This window comes from Populus euphratica, unplaced genomic scaffold (assembly GCF_000495115.2).
Source record: "Populus euphratica unplaced genomic scaffold, PopEup_1.0 scaffold2.1, whole genome shotgun sequence".
In the NCBI taxonomy this organism is placed as follows: domain Eukaryota; kingdom Viridiplantae; phylum Streptophyta; class Magnoliopsida; order Malpighiales; family Salicaceae; genus Populus; species Populus euphratica.
In genome coordinates, this window is record NW_011499846.1 from 4,769,291 (window position 1) to 4,787,623 (window position 18,333).

The 18,333-nt window shown below is 32.1% G+C and overlaps 1 protein-coding gene and 2 long non-coding RNA genes across 5 annotated transcripts; 2 read left to right on the forward strand and 1 right to left on the reverse strand.

Moving 5' to 3' along the window:
• The first annotated feature begins 5,985 nt into the window (after nucleotides 1-5,985).
• Nucleotides 5,986-14,035, forward strand: LOC105133928 (U-box domain-containing protein 33-like). 2 transcript variants are annotated; one of them, XM_011038098.1, is made up of 10 exons: nucleotides 5,986-6,682; nucleotides 6,795-6,916; nucleotides 7,183-7,304; nucleotides 7,420-7,524; nucleotides 7,847-8,294; nucleotides 8,463-8,600; nucleotides 8,935-9,483; nucleotides 12,378-13,052; nucleotides 13,088-13,174; nucleotides 13,635-14,035. In XM_011038098.1, the coding sequence occupies exons 1-10, from the start codon at nucleotides 6,415-6,417 to the stop codon at nucleotides 13,644-13,646; spliced, it is 2,526 nt and encodes an 841-aa protein (XP_011036400.1). In that variant the 5' UTR covers nucleotides 5,986-6,414; the 3' UTR covers nucleotides 13,647-14,035. The 2 variants fall into 2 exon arrangements, with proteins under 2 accessions (XP_011036400.1, XP_011036393.1); XM_011038091.1 differs by having other exon boundaries at nucleotides 13,640-14,035.
• On the reverse strand, nucleotides 12,812-13,628 carry LOC105133922 (uncharacterized). Its single transcript, XR_843895.1, has 2 exons — nucleotides 13,095-13,628; nucleotides 12,812-13,059 (listed from the first exon to the last, which is right to left on the reverse strand). It is a non-coding gene; the product is annotated as an uncharacterized LOC105133922 (long non-coding RNA).
• A 1,385-nt stretch (nucleotides 14,036-15,420) lies between the features above and the next one.
• LOC105133942 (uncharacterized) lies at nucleotides 15,421-17,227 on the forward strand. 2 transcript variants are annotated; one of them, XR_843902.1, is made up of 4 exons: nucleotides 15,421-15,778; nucleotides 15,986-16,135; nucleotides 16,619-17,058; nucleotides 17,149-17,227. It is a non-coding gene; the product is annotated as an uncharacterized LOC105133942 (long non-coding RNA). The 2 variants fall into 2 exon arrangements; XR_843903.1 differs by having other exon boundaries at nucleotides 16,629-17,058.
• The last annotated feature ends 1,106 nt before the right edge of the window (nucleotides 17,228-18,333 follow it).

An 18,333-nucleotide genomic window follows, 5' to 3' on the forward strand; every position in this document is an offset into this window, starting at 1 on the left:
GGGGGGGGCGTGACAGGCACGGTCCGTGGATGGATTGTGGAGTTACACTTGTACCCCGGCCCAGCTATTAATTGCGATTTCGTACATGTAATACATTTCCGTGTTGAATGCCTGTGGAAGTCATGGTTTTGTGTGGACAGACAATGTGCTCGATTATGTGGTGATCTGATTTATATAGTGTGTGTTTCGAAAGTGGTTGTTGTTATTTTTTAAGATATTTTTTATTAAAAAAATATATTAATAATATTTTTTTATTTTTTAAAAATTATTTTTAAGATTAGTATATTAAAATGATTTAAAAATATTAAAAATTTATTAATTTTAAAAATTTTAATTTTTTTAAACGCAGTGCAAAAATAGCCGCAGTATTAATTCGTCTTCTAAAGTGAACAGGGAAAGAAGAAGTTTCCTTCATAAGGGATGAGAAGAAAAATATGTAACGGCGTGCGCTTGCCTTTCTTTAAGATTGGTTTTAAACAGAATGGTAGGAAAAAATTGGCTCACCAAACTAATTCTACTTTATGGGCTAAAGAAAAGTTGTTCTCATGCCATGTGTTGCATGCACGTGTGAAACTATGTTGAATGGAGTCTAACCCATGAACCAACATTCATTTGTGCATGCAAGAGACACCAATTTAAATGAATTTTTGTGCTAAGAAAATCATGATAGCGAGCCTTATTGATTATTTTTCATTCCACTTGATTTTTTTTTTCATTTTTATATTTAAAATATCCATTTCAATACTAGCATGCAAATTACTCTAAAAAATATCTCTTATTGTTAAATAAAAATATTACTATGTTGCAATTATGCTTGAAAAAATAAGTGTTGAAATTCGTTTATAAAACATGTAACGGTTTTTTTAAGATTAAGTTATATTTGAGGATTAAGTTATATTTGAGGTTCTTACATTTAAGATTAAAATCATGTTGTATTTTGTAATTTAACATGAGTATTTTAACATGTAATATAACATATTTCAAAAATTAATTAAAATGAATGAGAAATTATTGTCAAAAAACCTTTGGGTAGCAAAAATTTCAAACCTAGAATAGCTTTGTAGATTTGATAGTTGGCTTGTTGACTCGTAAGTTTGGACAATAATTTCTTATAATTCCTAAAATGTTCTAGAACATAAATCGATATATTAATTATTTGATAAGAATTAATGTAATTATGTATAATTCATGAATATTCTTCATGAAGCATGAACATGAAAGTTCATGACTCATGAAAAATTAATGATTTGGTTCTCTATAAATAGGATATTGGATGGATGGAAATTTAAATGAAGAAAAAATTCTTGAAATCTTTTTTTCTTTTATTGTTGGTTTTAGTCCTATTCTTTTATTTATTTTTTACTCTGGAGCTTATGTTTAGTCTTTGTGAAGAGATATTGAGCAAAAATAATTTTAAATTGATTTTTAAAAATGATAAATTTATACTTTGTAAAAATAAAGTGTTCATAGAAAAGTAATATTTTAATGATTACCTGATTAAAATAAATACGATGACTATTGTAGCCATGAATGAGAAGAAAAATAATGCATGTTCTTTTTACCTGCTTAAGTTTTACAATATGTGGCATCGCAAGTTAGGCAATATGAATTATAATTATATATATAAATTAATAAATATTAATTTATTACCTCGTATGATTCTTATAAGTGTGAGGTTTCAGTAGGATTAAAATTTATAAAAATTTCTTTCAATTCAATTGAAAAAAGTAGAAACCTAAAGGTTTAATTAACTTGGATATTCCTGATTTAAAGTTTATATAAATTAAAAATGAAAAAATATATTACATTACTTTTATAGATGATTTTATGAGGTATTGTTATAACTAATTGCTTATAATAAAATATAAGGCTTTTTAAATGCCTAAACACTATAAGAATGAAGTTGAAAATCAACTCGGTAAGAAAATAAATGTAATAAAAAATGCTAGAGATAAAAAATACAAAGTACCATTTGATGAATTCTATTCTTTAAATTATATTATTTACCATAACTCATTATTCACTTTAATAAAATAACACCATAGAATGTAAGAATTGAATTTTAAAATAAATGATGAATATCATGTTGACAAGTTCATGAGCACCTTAAAATTTATAGGAGATACAATTCCAACTACTAATTATATACCCAGTAAAATACCTCATAAAAAGTTATAAAAAACATCATATTAACTATAAAAAAGTAAAAGACTTTCTTACAGATATTTGCAAGTGTGGGGGTGTCCTGTGAATATCTATATATGATCCTATAAAGTTTAATATAATACATAAAACTATAGACTATGTATTTATCATATATTCTTATAATAGTAGTGTATATTGATTTCTTGTACACGAGTCAAATATTAAGGATATTCATCCTGGTACTATCATGGAATCAAATAATGCTACATTATTTGAATATATGTTTTTATAGAATGAAGTACAATAAAATCATTTACTCAAATGAATAATCAAGATTAGCTTAAGTAGTTATCATCAACTGAAATATGATAAAGTTGAGTTAAAAATAATTTTTTTTAAAACAACAACTAAAATATTTGGTCTTGATTTGCAAATGTACTTATTAGAGAATGAACCTTGGATATATTCGGAGGCAATGTCATGTCTTAAAATTTCCCACTAGAAAAAATAATTAATAGTAAAATAAAATTCATTGTGAATAATTATACATGTAAACTACTAGATCTTACTTTTAAAAGTAAACCATCAGACTATAAATAAATCTTTAAAATAAAAATAAAAGCTTATGATATTGTTATAAATATAAAACTAGATTTATTGTGAAACTTTTTATGGGTACAAGACATCAATCATTTTGACCTGAGAAAATAAATGAAATTGTTAGAATAAAAAAATTAATTAATTATTTAATACATAAATTTTAATCTTAAATTACTTGAATTTTTTTGAAACTCATCATTAACTATATATAGTGGAAATTGGTTGATTACTATTTGTTATAAAACAAATTTCTAATATTAAAAGCTTTATTTAAGAATAATAATTGTATTAAAAAAAGATTTGAATACTAATTCTGCCAATTAGATATATTCTACAGCGATTAATTTATATTACAAAACAATTCTTTTAACATTAGGGATTTGCTTTAAAATAATAAATGTGAAGTTAATTTAATTTTCAATTAACTATCAAAAATAATTTATTGAACCTTATTATCAATTAAAAACTCATATTACGTGGCAACTTCATAACAAAGAGAGATAAATCCTTAGAATCTGAGATTACATAGGAACATGCGATGTTCAATAGATCCTTTACCTGTTAATTGTTATGGTGATAATCAGATTATTCATTAGCTGTAATCTGTATAGTTCTTAAAATTTGAAAAACTTATAACTCGAAGTCTGACTCTAACTAAGTTCCAAGTTATTAAGCCCCGCTTCTCTTGCATCTTTATATTAACAGCAAATCACTGGTGTCCGTTCTTTTTTATTTTAGAAAAAAAAAACCACGTGCGTCAGGCAATTTTAACTTATAAGAGTCTCGTCCGAAAGGAAGGTAGGGTAAAAAATGACGGTCAATACTAATACTCTCATTCTAGAGAGTGTGGCATCTTTTTATTTTTGATATTTTTTAATAATTTATTTACATGCAAAAGTTATTAAATATAATGGTTATTATTTTTATTCATAATATAAAAAAATATTTTAAAATAAAAAATATTTTTAAAAAATACATTATACCATAATATCATACACATATTAAAAATTAAAAAAAAACACCATTAAAAAAAAAAAGTGAAAAGAAGCAGAATACTTGAGTGCATTACCGGACCCGGATTACCTTTCCTTTCTTTCCAGTACCCGGAAGAAATGGACAAATTTAACTAAAGATTGAATATTTTTTAAATTTTATTTATTGATCTATTTGTTTCTGTATTTTAAAAATATTTTTTAAAAAAATTAAAATTAACGGGCTATCTATCATGGAAGGGTTTGCGGGGAGCTTTTGTAATGAAGAATCTCCTTTTGCCCTTTATTTCTTGGCTTAACGACAAATATTTATGAGGTTTTTGACATTTTACACGATATAGCTCCCGGAGCATTTTTCAAAACAATAAAATTTTTTATTTAAAATTTATATTTTTTAGAGATTTTAGTTATTTTAACATGTTAATATTAAAAAAATAAAAAATATATTTTTAATATAGTTAAAAAAGAAGAAGCAATAAGACACTTACTACCTTCCCCTCTCCCCCCGGCAATCTTTCAAGCAAGCATTAGTCAAAGGCACCTTCACAGTCAAGCCATCAATTGCCACGTGGATGAACTTCGCGGTAGCTTCCTTAACGATGTTGTTCGACAATGGCATCGGTCGCTGTTCTCCAGAGAAGGATCTGAAGCTGGCGGCAGAATATTCTTCCCCCAAGAGTGGCCCACCTAGTATCCGTACTTTTGCAAGATAAAAACGATCATAAATGTTACGATGAAGACGCCCTCACATGCTTATCATGATCTTTCGTTATAATCACCCTGCATCGTTACGGTCTCTATTTTTTTTATTAATATAAATGTTTATATTAACTTATATTCATCTTAATTAATATTAAATTTTAAAATAAATAACTATGTATTTTTTTAATAACCTTAAATTTTATAAAATGTAAATTAATAAACTCTAAAAAAAAAGTACCCAAATCAATTAACCAACACATTTTAAAATTCATTACAAGTCTTAAATAATTGTATAGTATATGGCATGTAAACAAAAATATCCCAGAATAAAATCTTCCACTCAAAATGTTGACCGTGGAAACAAAAACTACATGCAAAGATCATCCAACATGGCAATTCTTGACTTTCGAGTAAATTAGGTCATCGTAAAAAGAAAAAAAAGATGTGAAATTAAACATGTATGCTTATTTCACATTATACACGATAATAAAATAAAAATATATATTTTTGATGAATTTGTAAAACACCAAAACTGCATCTTCTTGTTATTTATTTGGCTGTTTATTAAAGGATGTGAAAATTATACACACCTTGAAATAAAAAGATGGTATATTAATTCATAATAATTTGTATATTTGATATTTCGGTTAGAACTAAACTATAAATAATTCATGTTACATTTGATGATTACATTTATTTTTATTTAAAAAAAATAATATATAAGTGTTGTGGACATGTTTTTTTTTTAATCTATAACTTAGATAATAGCTTTTATCAAACTAATTTTATTTTAATCATGTAAAAAAATAAAAAAAATAAATAGAAAAAAATTTACCCAATTGATATATATATATATATATTAATTTTTATTGAATAATAAATAATAAATGGATAATTGATATTTATATGAGTAATTAAAATCCAATTACTAATTTATTGGCATCTAAATTTAACCGGTGAGTAAGTGATAAAATATAGACATGGAGAAATTTGTCAACTGACAAAGTAAGAACACGAAATACGCGAAGGAGAGGAGCAGCTCAAGCAGTCAAATTATATATAAATGATACTACCACAGACACGGTATCAAGGGAAAGGACCCACGCTAATCACGTGAGTGTCACCACACCACATCCTCTCTCATGTAAGAGACCCGTTCTCATATTGCAATGGACCCCGCCAGCTAATTCAGAGCCTTCCTCTAAAAGCAAGCAATTAGTTACGGTTTGATATTACGTTAACGTTGGTTTTAAGAGTATTTTTTAAAAATAATTTTTTTATTTTATTTTATTAAAATAATTTTAAAATATAAGATAATAAATAAATAAATAGAACATGGTTTTTACTGCTCAGATAAAAAGGTATCTTCAGCTAGCTATGGTTATGATTAATTTTCAAAGTATTTTTTAAAATATATGTGTATATTAAAATATTTAAAATATTTTAATTAAAAATAAAAAATATTTTTTTTTTAATTTTTTTAAAATAAAAAATAAACAGGAGTCATAGATAAAACCCGATGCGAAATTATATTACGGTTACGACAACTTTGCTTAAAATAATTTTGTTTGGAGTGAAAATTTGGAGTCTCTATTTGTTTTTCGCCTTTCTAAACATAAAATCACCATCACTGAAGACAAGCAAATCCTTTTCAAGCCTAATCAGAGCTAGCAATGACTCTTTAAACCAACTAACTGCTGTTTCCCCTCTCTACTTCCTTGCTCAAAGTTAGGTTTCAACTCAACTTCGAATTTTTTGTTCAAATTCTGCCATTTGAAGCGCGAAAAGGGAGATAATTGGAGTCTTAGAGAGAGAGTCTCGGAGTTGAATTCAGTTTGTTTGTTTTCTTAGAGAGAGAAAGAGAGCTCTTTGTTTCAGTTTTAGAGAGAGAAGATATTGGAGTAAGTTTTAGAGAGAGAAAGGAGAAATGATTTGATTTGATTTTTTTCTGTTTCTTGACGATTAATTTGTAAATATGGCTATGGTGAGTCATGTGCCTGTTGGGAAAACGCAACAAGCGAGTCCATTGAGGTTGGTTGAATGTAGAATGCCAGGAAAGATGGCAAGTGGTAGAGAGATTGTGGAAGAAACGGTAGCAAGAGTAATTGAAGAGAAGATCTTTGTTTCTGTAGGAAAATCTGTGAAAGAATGTAAATCGATGTTATTGTGGGCTTTGCAGAATTCAGGAGGCAAAAGAATTTGTGTTATTCATGTTCACCAACCGGCGCAAATGATTCCTTTCAGTAAGTTCACAAAGATGAAAAGAAAAGGAATTTGGTGTGTTAACTTTTGTGAATTTGGTTTTTGTTTTTCATTAATTATTGGGTACTATTTGTGTTTTTTTTTTAATTGCAGTGGGTACCAAATTTCAGGCCAGTAAGCTGAAAGAACAGGAAGTGAGGGCATACTGGGAAATTGAAAGGCAAGAGATGCTTAAGATGTTAGACGAGTACCGTTTTCTCTGTCGAAAAATGGGGGTAAAACTTCTTTTCTGTTTCTTCTTTTACATATGTTATGTTATTGGATTGCTTTTAAAGTGTGTATCTGAACTGCGGAAATCTATGTTCTAAACACGAAGAAGAAGAAGAGTTTTGAAGAGTTTTATTTAATAAACTTGGAAATATTGTAGCTCGTGACCTCTTTTGTGAAAAACTAAAGAATTTGTGGCACATACTCACACCATATTGAGTTTGGCATGATTTCTTTTTCAAATTCATAATTTTTTTTTACATGCATTTTTTAGGTGCGGGCTGAGAAACAATATGTTGAAATGGAGTCTATTGAGAAGGGAATTTTAGAACTCATTTCTCTGCATGGGATCAGGAAGCTTGTTATGGGAGCAGCAGCAGACAAGCGCTATTCCAAGTAAAGCCCTTAAGAACCATTACAAATCACTTAGCTCCTAAAGAGAGTGATTATCTGTTCCGGTTGTATGTTTTGAACTTGTGGGATTGCTTAACTTGATGCTTCACTGTTGCAGGAATATGATGGGCATCAAGTCTAAGAAGGCCGTCTCTGTTTGCCTTCAAGCACCTGCTTCTTGTCACATATGGTTTATTTGCAAGGGGCACCTTATCCAAACACGGTATTGTTGAATTGCTTGCTATCTTGGTTCCTATGTAATTTGTTCTGTATCTAGTAATTGGGATGTGAAAATGGAATACAATAATTTTAAATGAAGAAGCTTCTATTTAGTGAAAAACAACACAGAACCTTCTTAAATTTCTTCTTGGCTCTTTGGACAATTGACCACATATTCATGGCCACAAACTAATACTGATTTTTTTTTTGTATGGACTCTTCTAAATTCTAACAGCTGAAGCATTCTTGTAAAACGTGTTAATACATTAGAAAAGTTTCTTAGTTGTGATGATCTTGGCCATAATCCATGTTCTTGTCAAAGACAGGAAAGGTGCTCTGGATGGAACTGATACAGATGTTAGATCTTCATCACAACAAAAAAGTCCAAATACTGAAGCTGGACAATCAAATATTATGAGATCACAGTCTATTTTCTTTGGACAGCACCATCATGTAAAACTCACCAATCCAGCTCAAGATCTATTCCGAAAGGTAAGATTTCTGAATGTTAATGGACCTGGGGGGAGATTAACAACTCCGACTTCACCAGATGGAGGGCCTTCAACTCCACTGAGGTCAGATGCAGACGGGAGTTCTGATCAATATGATGCGTTATCAAGGAGTACTTCCCAAAATTCAGTTCTCTCATCAAGCTCTTCCAGTGGAACGGCCAGTGTTGCTTTGATAATTGAAGGGAGTGAGATTGGGTCAGAGTTAAGCACAGTGCCTCATCAGAAGGAGGATCTTTTCCAGTCATCACCTCCCAGTGTACTGGTACTTGCAATCATTTAATGAAAATGCACATTTTAAATCATGCAAGATGTCCAAATTCCAAGTGTAGCACTAGCCACCCAAGTTGATGCAATGTCTGAAAGAGTTCCCATGTATTTCACTTGTTTTTTCCAATTTTCTGAATACTCAGTTATTGATGGATTCCTGCAGGATGGAAGTATAGAGGATCCTCTGTATGATCAACTTGAACAAGCAATGGCTGAGGCCGAAAACTCAAGGCGTGAAGCATCTGAAGAGGCAGTCAGGTGTGCAAAAGAAGAAAGGGATGTTGTTGAGGCCATACACAAGGTATACTTTTGTTCACAAACTACCTCTCCCTCCCATCCTCTTAAAGGAAGATGATTTCATTTTATATGTGAATTATCATGAAAATACATGGATGTTAATTCCTCCAAGTTGAATAAATTGTCATAGAAAAGTTAATAAACTTTATGGTTTGTCCTGAATAGTCCAAAATGTTTACCAATATTTTGATGATAAGCAGACAGGATAAACTGCACCGTTTCATGACACCATTCCCATTAGTTTCTCTGTAATTGGTCACCGAGCTGCTTGAAATAAAAGTTTCAAGCATGTGTTGTATGAACACATGTGAATAACCAATCATGATTCTTATTCACAGGCCAAAGCATCAGAAAGCTTGTATACAGAGGAGTCAAAACGAAGAACAGTAGTTGAGGAAGAATTAGCAAAAGAAAAGGAAGAACTTGAAAAGATAGATAAAGAACTTGAAAAGATAAATAAAGAACAGGATGAAGTCATGGGAGAACTTTGCATTGCCCAGGATCACAAATCACTGCTGGAGAAGCAAATTGAAGTGTCTGATGAGATGGTAAAGGAGTTGGAGCAGAGAATCATCTCTGCTGTGGGACTTTTGCAAAATTACAAGAAAGAACGGGATCATTTGCATAAGGGCCGTGACTCTGCACTGAAAGAAGCTGAGGAGATGAGGAGAAATCAAACAGAGGCCTCAAGCACGCACATGCCTCGGTTCTTCTCTGACTTCTCTTTCTCAGAAATTGAGGAGGCAACTCACCACTTTGATCCATCCTGTAAGATTGGGGAAGGGGGTTATGGTAACATTTATAAAGGCGTCTTACGCCAAACCCAGGTGGCTGTCAAGATGCTGCACTCTAATAGCATGCAAGGTCCTGCTGAATTTGAACAGGAGGTAAGATTCATGTTTTAATTTATTCTTTTCCATGCTGTTAATCTCTGTATATCTTTTAGCCACAGGGCATGATGTGGCGTTGATTTTATGCTAATTTATCAACACTAGTACTGTTATTTAGTATGGTTTTCTGATGCTGGGGACTTGGAGTGGAATTGTAGATGGCTCCTCTCACTTCCCTGTGCCTCCCCCTTCCCAACCCAGCTGCTATGCTCTTTTGGGTTTGGTAATAGATATAGAGTGCATCTGGCATTGTCATCATGCATGACCACAATGCGATTGCCATCGATATTAGTACCACAATGCAATTGTCACTTTTGTTGGAAATAGTTCTGCTGTGCTAGCAATTTCTAAACTAGTTAGTAACTTGTTAACAAGTATGCTAGTGTAACTGATCTTCCCATTGTATTTGTATAATTGGTCAATTGCTTCCATTCATTTTGCCATGTAGATAACTTCAGTCAATATTAGTTGGACCATCTGCTCCTGAGCAGTTATATATAGTTCAACAGATTTGGATTTACTAGATAAAAAATGATTTCAAGGATTTTTGTTATACTTCTTACATCTCTAGTATAATGACTAGCTATGTAACTCGTGTTTTGCCTTGGGTTGGATTAAAAAAAATTCGAAGAAAAAAATGTTCACTAAACAAAAGAGTGTTTTAAAGAGGAGAAAAATAATGTTGAACGATGAAAATGAAAAAAAAAAAGCTAAAAAAAAGAAAAGAAGAATGTTAATCTGAGTTAACCCATTAAGCCTAAGACCCAATTCATTTGACTAGAAGCAATAAACTTGGAAAAACCTTGAAGCTTGATTTTCAACTAAACAAATGTTGAAAGATTAAATTGAAGAAAAAAAAAAACTCAAAACATACAAAAGGAAAAGAAATAGCAATTATAATTTTAAAAAAAACTTTAGGCTACTTGGGCCAATCCGTCTAACTGACGGGTTAGGTTATAAGATCAGGATAACCTGACAAAACGTAAAATGAAGAAGATAATGAAATCTATTTTGTTTTAGAAAAAAACCAATGTTGAATCATGAGATGGAAAGGATTAGAAAAATAGCAATTATATATAAAAAAAACAGAGAGACTTGAGCTCACCTGAGTCAACTCGCTAAGCTCACGAGTCAAGTCATGAGATCAGGATAATCCTACAACGAAAGGCAAACGAAGAAAATCATGAAACTCAATTTTTTAAAAAACCAATATCGAATTATGATATGGGACAAAAATAAGTAAAAAAAACGATGCCAAACTTTGTTAGCTTATAAAACCCGTTCCCTGGTTCATTTGATCGGAGGCACTAGTTATGAAAAACCATAAAATTCAATTCTCAATAGATTAGATATTGAAAGATAAAATAAAATAAAATCATTAACACAAAAGGGTTCAAAAGAAAAAAATAGTTATTAAAAGGCAAAAAAAAAGGGCGAACTATCTAGGTTAACCTGTCAAACCCACAAGTCAGGTCATAAGATCGAGACAATTTTATAAAAGGAAAAACGAAGAAAACCATAAGGCCTATTTTTTAAAAAACCAACATTGAGTAATGAGACCGAAAAATTAAAAAAAGCCTAAAAAAATACGGGAACCCATGTTAGGTTATAAAACCTATGGCCCAAATCGTTTGATTGGGGGCACCAAATCCAGAAAAACCATAATTTCTAAATTTTTAAAAATTAAATGTTAAAAGACAAGATTGAAAAAAAAAACAATAACAAAAAAAAAGGATAAAATTTGAAAGAAAAAAAAATGAGGGTGGATGGTTTTGGATTGAAGGGCTAAATTGAAAATAAAAATAAATTTCACAAAACAATTTGAAGGAAGAACTACCAGAAAAATAAGAACTAAATCTATAAAAAAATCAATAAAATTAAAATTTTAATTGAAGGATAAAATTGAAAACCATTGAAAGTTTACAAAAAGGCAAGGAAAAAAACAGGATCAGATTTGAAAAAAAATAAAAATAAAGATTTTAGATTGAATGATGCAATTGAAAAAAAAAAAAACCTTACAAAAAGGCCAAGGGTAAAAATTAACAAATCAAAAGAATGAGGATTGGAACGCAAATATACTTAATCAAGAGGACTGCGATGCCAGGCGCAAATCTAGAGGGAGGAGAGAGAAGAGGAAAGGAAAGAAAGTGTCCCCAACGACAATCCGTCCATCAAAAAGCAACACGCCGCATGGAAGTGGACGTTGTAAGGAACCCAATGACACGGTTGAAGAAGTTTTTGGTTGTCGTATGAGGGCGCATGCGTCTTCGAAGCTTGGCAGCCTTTCCCACGCACTTGACAACTTTTACTTTTTATTTTTTAGTCACTTTAAAAGACCAATCTACTACTCAACTAACCTGCCTCCAGCTAAAAAACCCACGTGAAAACATGAAATTGCCCCCAAATCAAGCTTAAATAAATTCTATGATAAAGTTTAATTTTGTGATTTTACTGTATTAAGAATGATGAAAATACACAAATGCCCTCAAAGCAAGGCTTAATTAATTCTGATATAAAGGGTAAGTTAGTAATTAAATTGTGTAAAAAAACATGAAATCTCAAAAAAGCCCCCGACAACCAAATATCTGAGTGTTTTCTGTTAAGGGCAGCGAATGTTTTTAACTCTTCAGAAAAAAGATGAAAGTACGTTTGTATCCCACAAAAAATGAGAATTACAAATTGATCACATGAATAAGATTATTCTACACCTGAATTAGTTTTCTGACTTGATTTGAGGAAGGGCAAAAATATCATTTTTTTATTACAATCCACAGTAAATTCTCTCTTGTGCTACTGTCGATATTATATTTTTGGTAAATCTACTAAGTTTCTGCAGCTGTGCTTTTATTTATAACTTTCTGCACTGCATGACCTCTGTGGTTTTATATCAGGTTAATGTTTTGAGCAAGATGAGACATCCAAATCTTATCACTCTTGTTGGAGCATGTCCAGAAGCGTGGACTCTTATTTACGAATATCTTCCCAATGGAAGCCTCGAAGACCGACTGAGCTGCAAGGACAACTCTCCGCCTTTGTCTTGGCAAACTCGAATACGCATCGCCACTGAATTATGCTCTGTCCTCATCTTTCTTCACTCTAGTAAACCACACAGCATAGTGCATGGTGACCTTAAGCCTGCTAACATCCTCCTTGATGAAAATTTTGTCACTAAACTAAGTGACTTTGGAATCTGTCGTTTACTGGATCACAAGGAAGGTTCTAGCAACAACACAACAATATGCAGAACTGATCCCAAAGGAACTTTTGTGTATATGGATCCTGAATTTGTTTCCACCGGAGAGCTTTCTCCAAAGTCTGATGTTTATTCATTTGGAATTATATTGTTAAGATTGTTGACTGCAAGGCAGGCCTTGGGTATAACAAAGGAGGTGCAGTATGCATTAGATAAAGGAAACTTGAAAACCCTCTTGGATCCTTTGGCGGGAGATTGGCCGTTTGTGCAAGCTGAAATGTTGGCTCACGTGGCACTAAGGTGTTGTGAGATGAAACGAAAGAACCGGCCAGATCTTGCATCAGAGGTATGGAGGGTACTCGAGCCAATGAAGGCTTCATGTGGAATGGGGTCCTCGAGCCAATGAAGGCTTCATGTGGAACGTCATCTTTTCCCCAGCTTGGTTCGGAAGAGCATTTGCAACCTCCTTCATATTTTATATGCCCCATTTTCCAAGTACATCTATTCCTCTTACTTTCTCATGTCTTAAGAGTGACTTATCTATACTAACTGGATTTGTATTAGTTTGTCGTTTATATTAGGACTTCTTAAGCATCCCAGTCCACTTTTCATCTCCTACAATGCAATAATTAGGTGCAACCTTCTGATACATATATTATTCTAGCCTTGTATTCGTCCATGATTTGCTTCTCAGTTTCCTTTGCTTCGCCAGCATCTTGCAAAAGGAAAAGGAATTCAATATTTAAGTTTGTGATCATTTTCAACTCCATCATAGAGTAATTTTTCTGGTTTAAATAGCTCTCATTTATGTGTTTACGCACAGTCGCCATTGTATCATGTATGTATGTTGTAGGCCACCTGTGCAATCTATTTTCATCTATAGATCTCTGTTTGCTGCAAACCTATTTCTGTGGCTTGTCATTGCCATGTTAGTAAAATGATGGCTTTCTTGAAGTGCAGGAAGTAATGCGAGATCCACATGTAGCAGCCGATGGTTTTACTTACGAAGCAGAGGCCTTGAAAGGATGGCTAGACAGCGGACATGATACTTCACCCATGACCAACTTTAAGCTGGCGCACTGTGATCTTATCCCTAACCGTGCACTTCGCTCGGCAATTCAGGGGCAGCTGCAGCAGCAGTAAACAAGTTCTTAGCCCAATAGATTGTATAGTTGTTTCTTGAGAGGTAATAGAAATTTCATTACATTTCTTTTTACCTTTCTTTCGAATCTTGTTTTTGTTCGACTTAGGCATCCTACAGTCATCCTGGTGTATAGAAGACAACCGAATGCTTACGGCACATTATGTTATGTTATTGATTTTGTACTTTTATATATTTTATTATTGCTTTTATTTGTGTGTGTTTGTGTTTTTTTTTTTTTGGGGGGGGGGTTGCTCAGCTTGGATGAATTGCTAAGTTGAACCTGATGACCGCTCATTACGAAATTATCTCAGGTTATATTTTTTGTTTATAATTAAATGACTAGGGATACCTGCCTGGATCTCAATCAGAAACCTCGACTTCCTTTAATCTGAGGCAGTCTTCAGACATTTATCATTAGCAGATAAATTACTGAACTTCAATTCTTCAAGCAGAAGAATAAGCAGAAAGTTGTCTTGATCTTCCAACGGCGTAAACAATCAATGTCTTGCATGCAACTTTTGAAAGGTTTTGCTCTGCAAGACTGTTACATATAGAAGATGAGTAATCAACAATTAGTCACCTCACCGCCGTTCGCCGGGACTCGGATTAGGCAATGTTAATTTTTTTTTGACATCAGGAAGTATTTGAAGTGTGAAATGAAAATTCAATGCTTGCAGGCAACGTTTTTTTTTTTTTTAACATTAAGAAAGTATTTGAAGTATGAAATGAAAATTTAACGCTTTAGTTTAATAAAATAAATAAAAAAATTCGATGCATGCGTTCAATAAAATAAAACAAATCGATAATTATATTTAAACTAACATATTTTATCTTACAACTATTTAATTCTTCTTATTTAACTCGATGTTAATTTTTTAGCTAAAATAATAATTAATATTCTATCAAAATAAAATTTTAACAAAGAAAAAAAAATATTTCTCCAATCTAAACTCTAATTTCTTATTAATACTTCTCTTAATGGTTTTAACAAAAACATGCCTTTAAAATGCAAGCATGGTTTTTTAAACAAGAATCCATCTTGGATTTAAAAGCAAATAAAAACATGTGGATAGAATTTTCTTGCATAATAGAACTTGTTGGTAATAAAATCAATCTTTTTGGTTATTTAAATTCCACCAACTAAATATAATTAATTAATAATTTTATCTCTTCTTTGTTGTTTTTTGGCGAGTTTGCCTCTTTTTTTTTTTTTTTAAAAAAGGACTCAAGATGAACAAAATGAACTTCTAAACTAAAATTAAAAAATAAAAATAAAAAGGAACTATAGAGAAAAAGAAAAGAAAAGAAGGTGGATAAAAATAATTTTTTTTGTGAATTTGAAATTGGCCATGCAACTTATTCTTGTTATACACATTAGTTATCTTTTATTGAAATCATTCTCTAAAACATTATAAGAAATTAATCATTAAAGATTAATTGAAAAAAGGTTTGAGACGAAAATGACTTTATTTCTGATATTGCATAATATTGAAAAGTTAATAATGGATTGTTTGACAGGACGCACAAAGGGCTGGCGTTGTCGCCTAATGAAGTTTGAAGACAATAAGTAATTGTATGGTTGAAGACAGGGAATTCCTTTTATAAGAATTTGCAGTTTACTTTAGATTGGCTAGGAAATTGCTTTGAAATTGTCTCTTTGTAAATAACTAAATATTACTCGGTGCTGCCCTGAATTGAATATCAGCTAGAATAACTCTGTTCCTGCAATTTCAGACTAAAGTGATTATTTGGGTGAGAGTTTAATGACAACAAGCGATGCTGAGACTACAGAGGAATCAATGTCACTCGTGATTGATGATACAGTTCATGTTGCAGTTGGAAAGGATGTTGGAGAAAGCAGGTTGACTTTGAAATGGGCAGGACATCACAGAATTTTTCTAGCAAGAGAATTTGCCTTCTTCATGTTCACCAGCCTGCTGAAGTGATACCCTTGAGTAAGAACATATATTAGTACTGTTTTGTGCATGAATTAGTACATACACCCAATATATTAATATGTTCAGAACATTTTTCTGGTGAAGAGTGATTATTTTGATGCTAAACATCGGGTTTTGATCATTCTGATTTTGGTTTTGGTTTTTTGATAATGTGTTTGAGGATTTAAATCTTGTTGGATTTTAAAGCATGGCTTTCGCTTGCAGACTTTGATAAAATCAACCCCTTTGCCACTTGTTTATTTATTATGTGTCTGGGATGCATTTGGTGGGAATTTTCCAGCCAACAGACTTGAACAGCATGAACTGAGGCACAAGATCCTGGACGATTACCTTCTTATTTGTCACCATGCAACGGTATGTGTGTTCTTTAATAACTCTTCCTTTTTAAGTTTCCAGGCTGTTGAATTTGAATTCCTATTCGAATATTTTGTGCATGCTACCATTTAGGATGGTCATTTTCTGAACTGGGCTTGGTTTTGGATCATTTGCTTTTGTCTCTAGTAGTGAAAAACTATTCATTTTCCATGTAATTTCATTGTAAATACTGACTGTCACCCCTCACCAATGCCTATTGCGTTGTCAGAAATGACATAATTTTTCTTTGCTTGTAACATTATGAGATCTTTGTTTGACCTTACTCGTTGAAGCACATAAATTAAATTTAGTATCTCCTTAAGACAGCCTAAATTAAAAAATTTCTTCCCTAGAAAATTCCCTTCCAAGTGTATCTTTCAAAATGCTGTCAATGTTTCCTAAAAACTGCAAACAAGAACTGTTCACATTAAGAATGATATTTCAAACCTGATGCATAGAGGCATTCGTGACTTTATTTTGAAGGTCCTTGCAGAAAAGCTATACATTGAGGAGGATGATATTGGAAAGGGGATCGTGGAACTCTTGTCCCAGCACGGTATCAAGAAGCTTGTTATGGGTGCAGCTGCCGACAGATATTATTCAGAGTACAACCCGTAACTACACTATCGTACCTCATCAAACTCAGATGTCAATGGATAAAATTTTGTGATGTCCGAATGACTATGGATTTTGGCTGATGCTCTTTGTAGAGCCAAGTGTTTATTTTCAGGCATGCTGCCTCAATGGGTTCCGTCATATGAACTATGCCATGTATTTTTAAGCTGAGGAGACCATTGATGAAACCATTGGGCGACTACGCAGAGAATCAGAATGGTCACGCTATTAGAGATAAGAAGTTCACAGAAGAATTGGTTTAGAGGCTGAAAAGGGGCCATAATTCACATTTGCTCTGGACTTGTTAGGTCTTTCACTAGAGATTCCAGTTCTTGTTTTTTCCAAATTCTATTATGCAGCAATCTGAAATCGCTCACAAAGCTACCTCAAAATTGCAGGGGAATGATGAATCTCTAGTTCAGAAAGGACAAATATGCCAACAGTGTGCACCTCTTTCCTATCAAATTCTATTATGCAGCAATCTGAAATCCCTCACAAAGCCACCTCAAAATTGCAGAGGAATGATAAATCTCTAGTTCAGAAAGGACAACTATGCCAACAGTGTGCACCTCTTTCCTGTCAAATTTTTGCTTGTCTGCAAGGGGCACCTCGTAAAAACAGGGTATGTTTTACGAGTATCATCTGAACCTGTTCTAATAGCATCGGGAGTGCATGGATGCAATGCAGTCCTGGGTACTAATTTATCGGAGTGAATGTACTTCCAAATTACGGACACCCAAACAACTTAACTGTCTTTTCAAGTGTCGAAATGCTGATTCTCAATCTCCCAAGAAACTGTTGTTTATTGCAAAAAAATTAAGCAATTAAAAGAAATATCCAAAAGAAATGTAAAGATTTGATTCTTGAGAACCCCAACAGCCTCCGCTGCATTTCAAGTGCCCCATTTGCAGGTAATTCCATTGCTTTCTTAAATTGAATGCTATTCTCATCTCTTTTCAAATGTCAATAGTTGTTTTTGTCTGAAGTGTATTTTGTTCCCATAATGTTTGCAGTAACAATTTTATCTGCTAGTGTTTGCAGGAAGTCATGCAAGATACTCAGGTTGCAGCAGATGGATTTACCTATGAAGCAGAGACTTCGATAGGCTGGCTGGAGATAGAGCTTGAAAATCTTGATCTCATCGCTAATCGTTCTCTTCGTTCTGCAATTCAACAGTGGCTGCAGCAGCGTTTTTCATTGTCTTATTCAGCTTTAGACCATTGCAGCATTGAATCTCATCTCTTGTCTCCGTCTTTTCCATGGTAGATTGTCAATTCTTAGTTGCAAGGGACTAGCATGTAATTTTTAGTGTCTATTTAAAATTAAATCACATATGGAATTAAATTAAATTAATATTATTAATTTTTATGTTTTGAATAAAATACTAAATCATGAAATTGAATTTAAATTGAATTATAACTTGTTGAATTGAATTTAATTAGTTATCTTAATTGTTTTGATTTTGATTCAATTTTTTTTTACATTTTTTTTTTGTTAATGTAAGAATAGAATCCACATAAATTATTTTATGATAAATTATGATGCATGATATGATAAAGACAATAGACAATATTAGCATGCAT

Coding starts and splice junctions, on each gene's coding strand:
- LOC105133928 (XM_011038091.1), top strand. CDS start 6,415: ATGGCTATGGTGAGTCATGTGCCTGTTGGGAAAACGCAACAAGCGAGT. Junction 6,683..6,794: donor GGCGCAAATGATTCCTTTCA/GTAAGTTCACAA, acceptor TTTTAATTGCAG/TGGGTACCAAATTTCAGGCC. Junction 9,484..12,377: donor CTGCTGAATTTGAACAGGAG/GTAAGATTCATG, acceptor GTTTTATATCAG/GTTAATGTTTTGAGCAAGAT.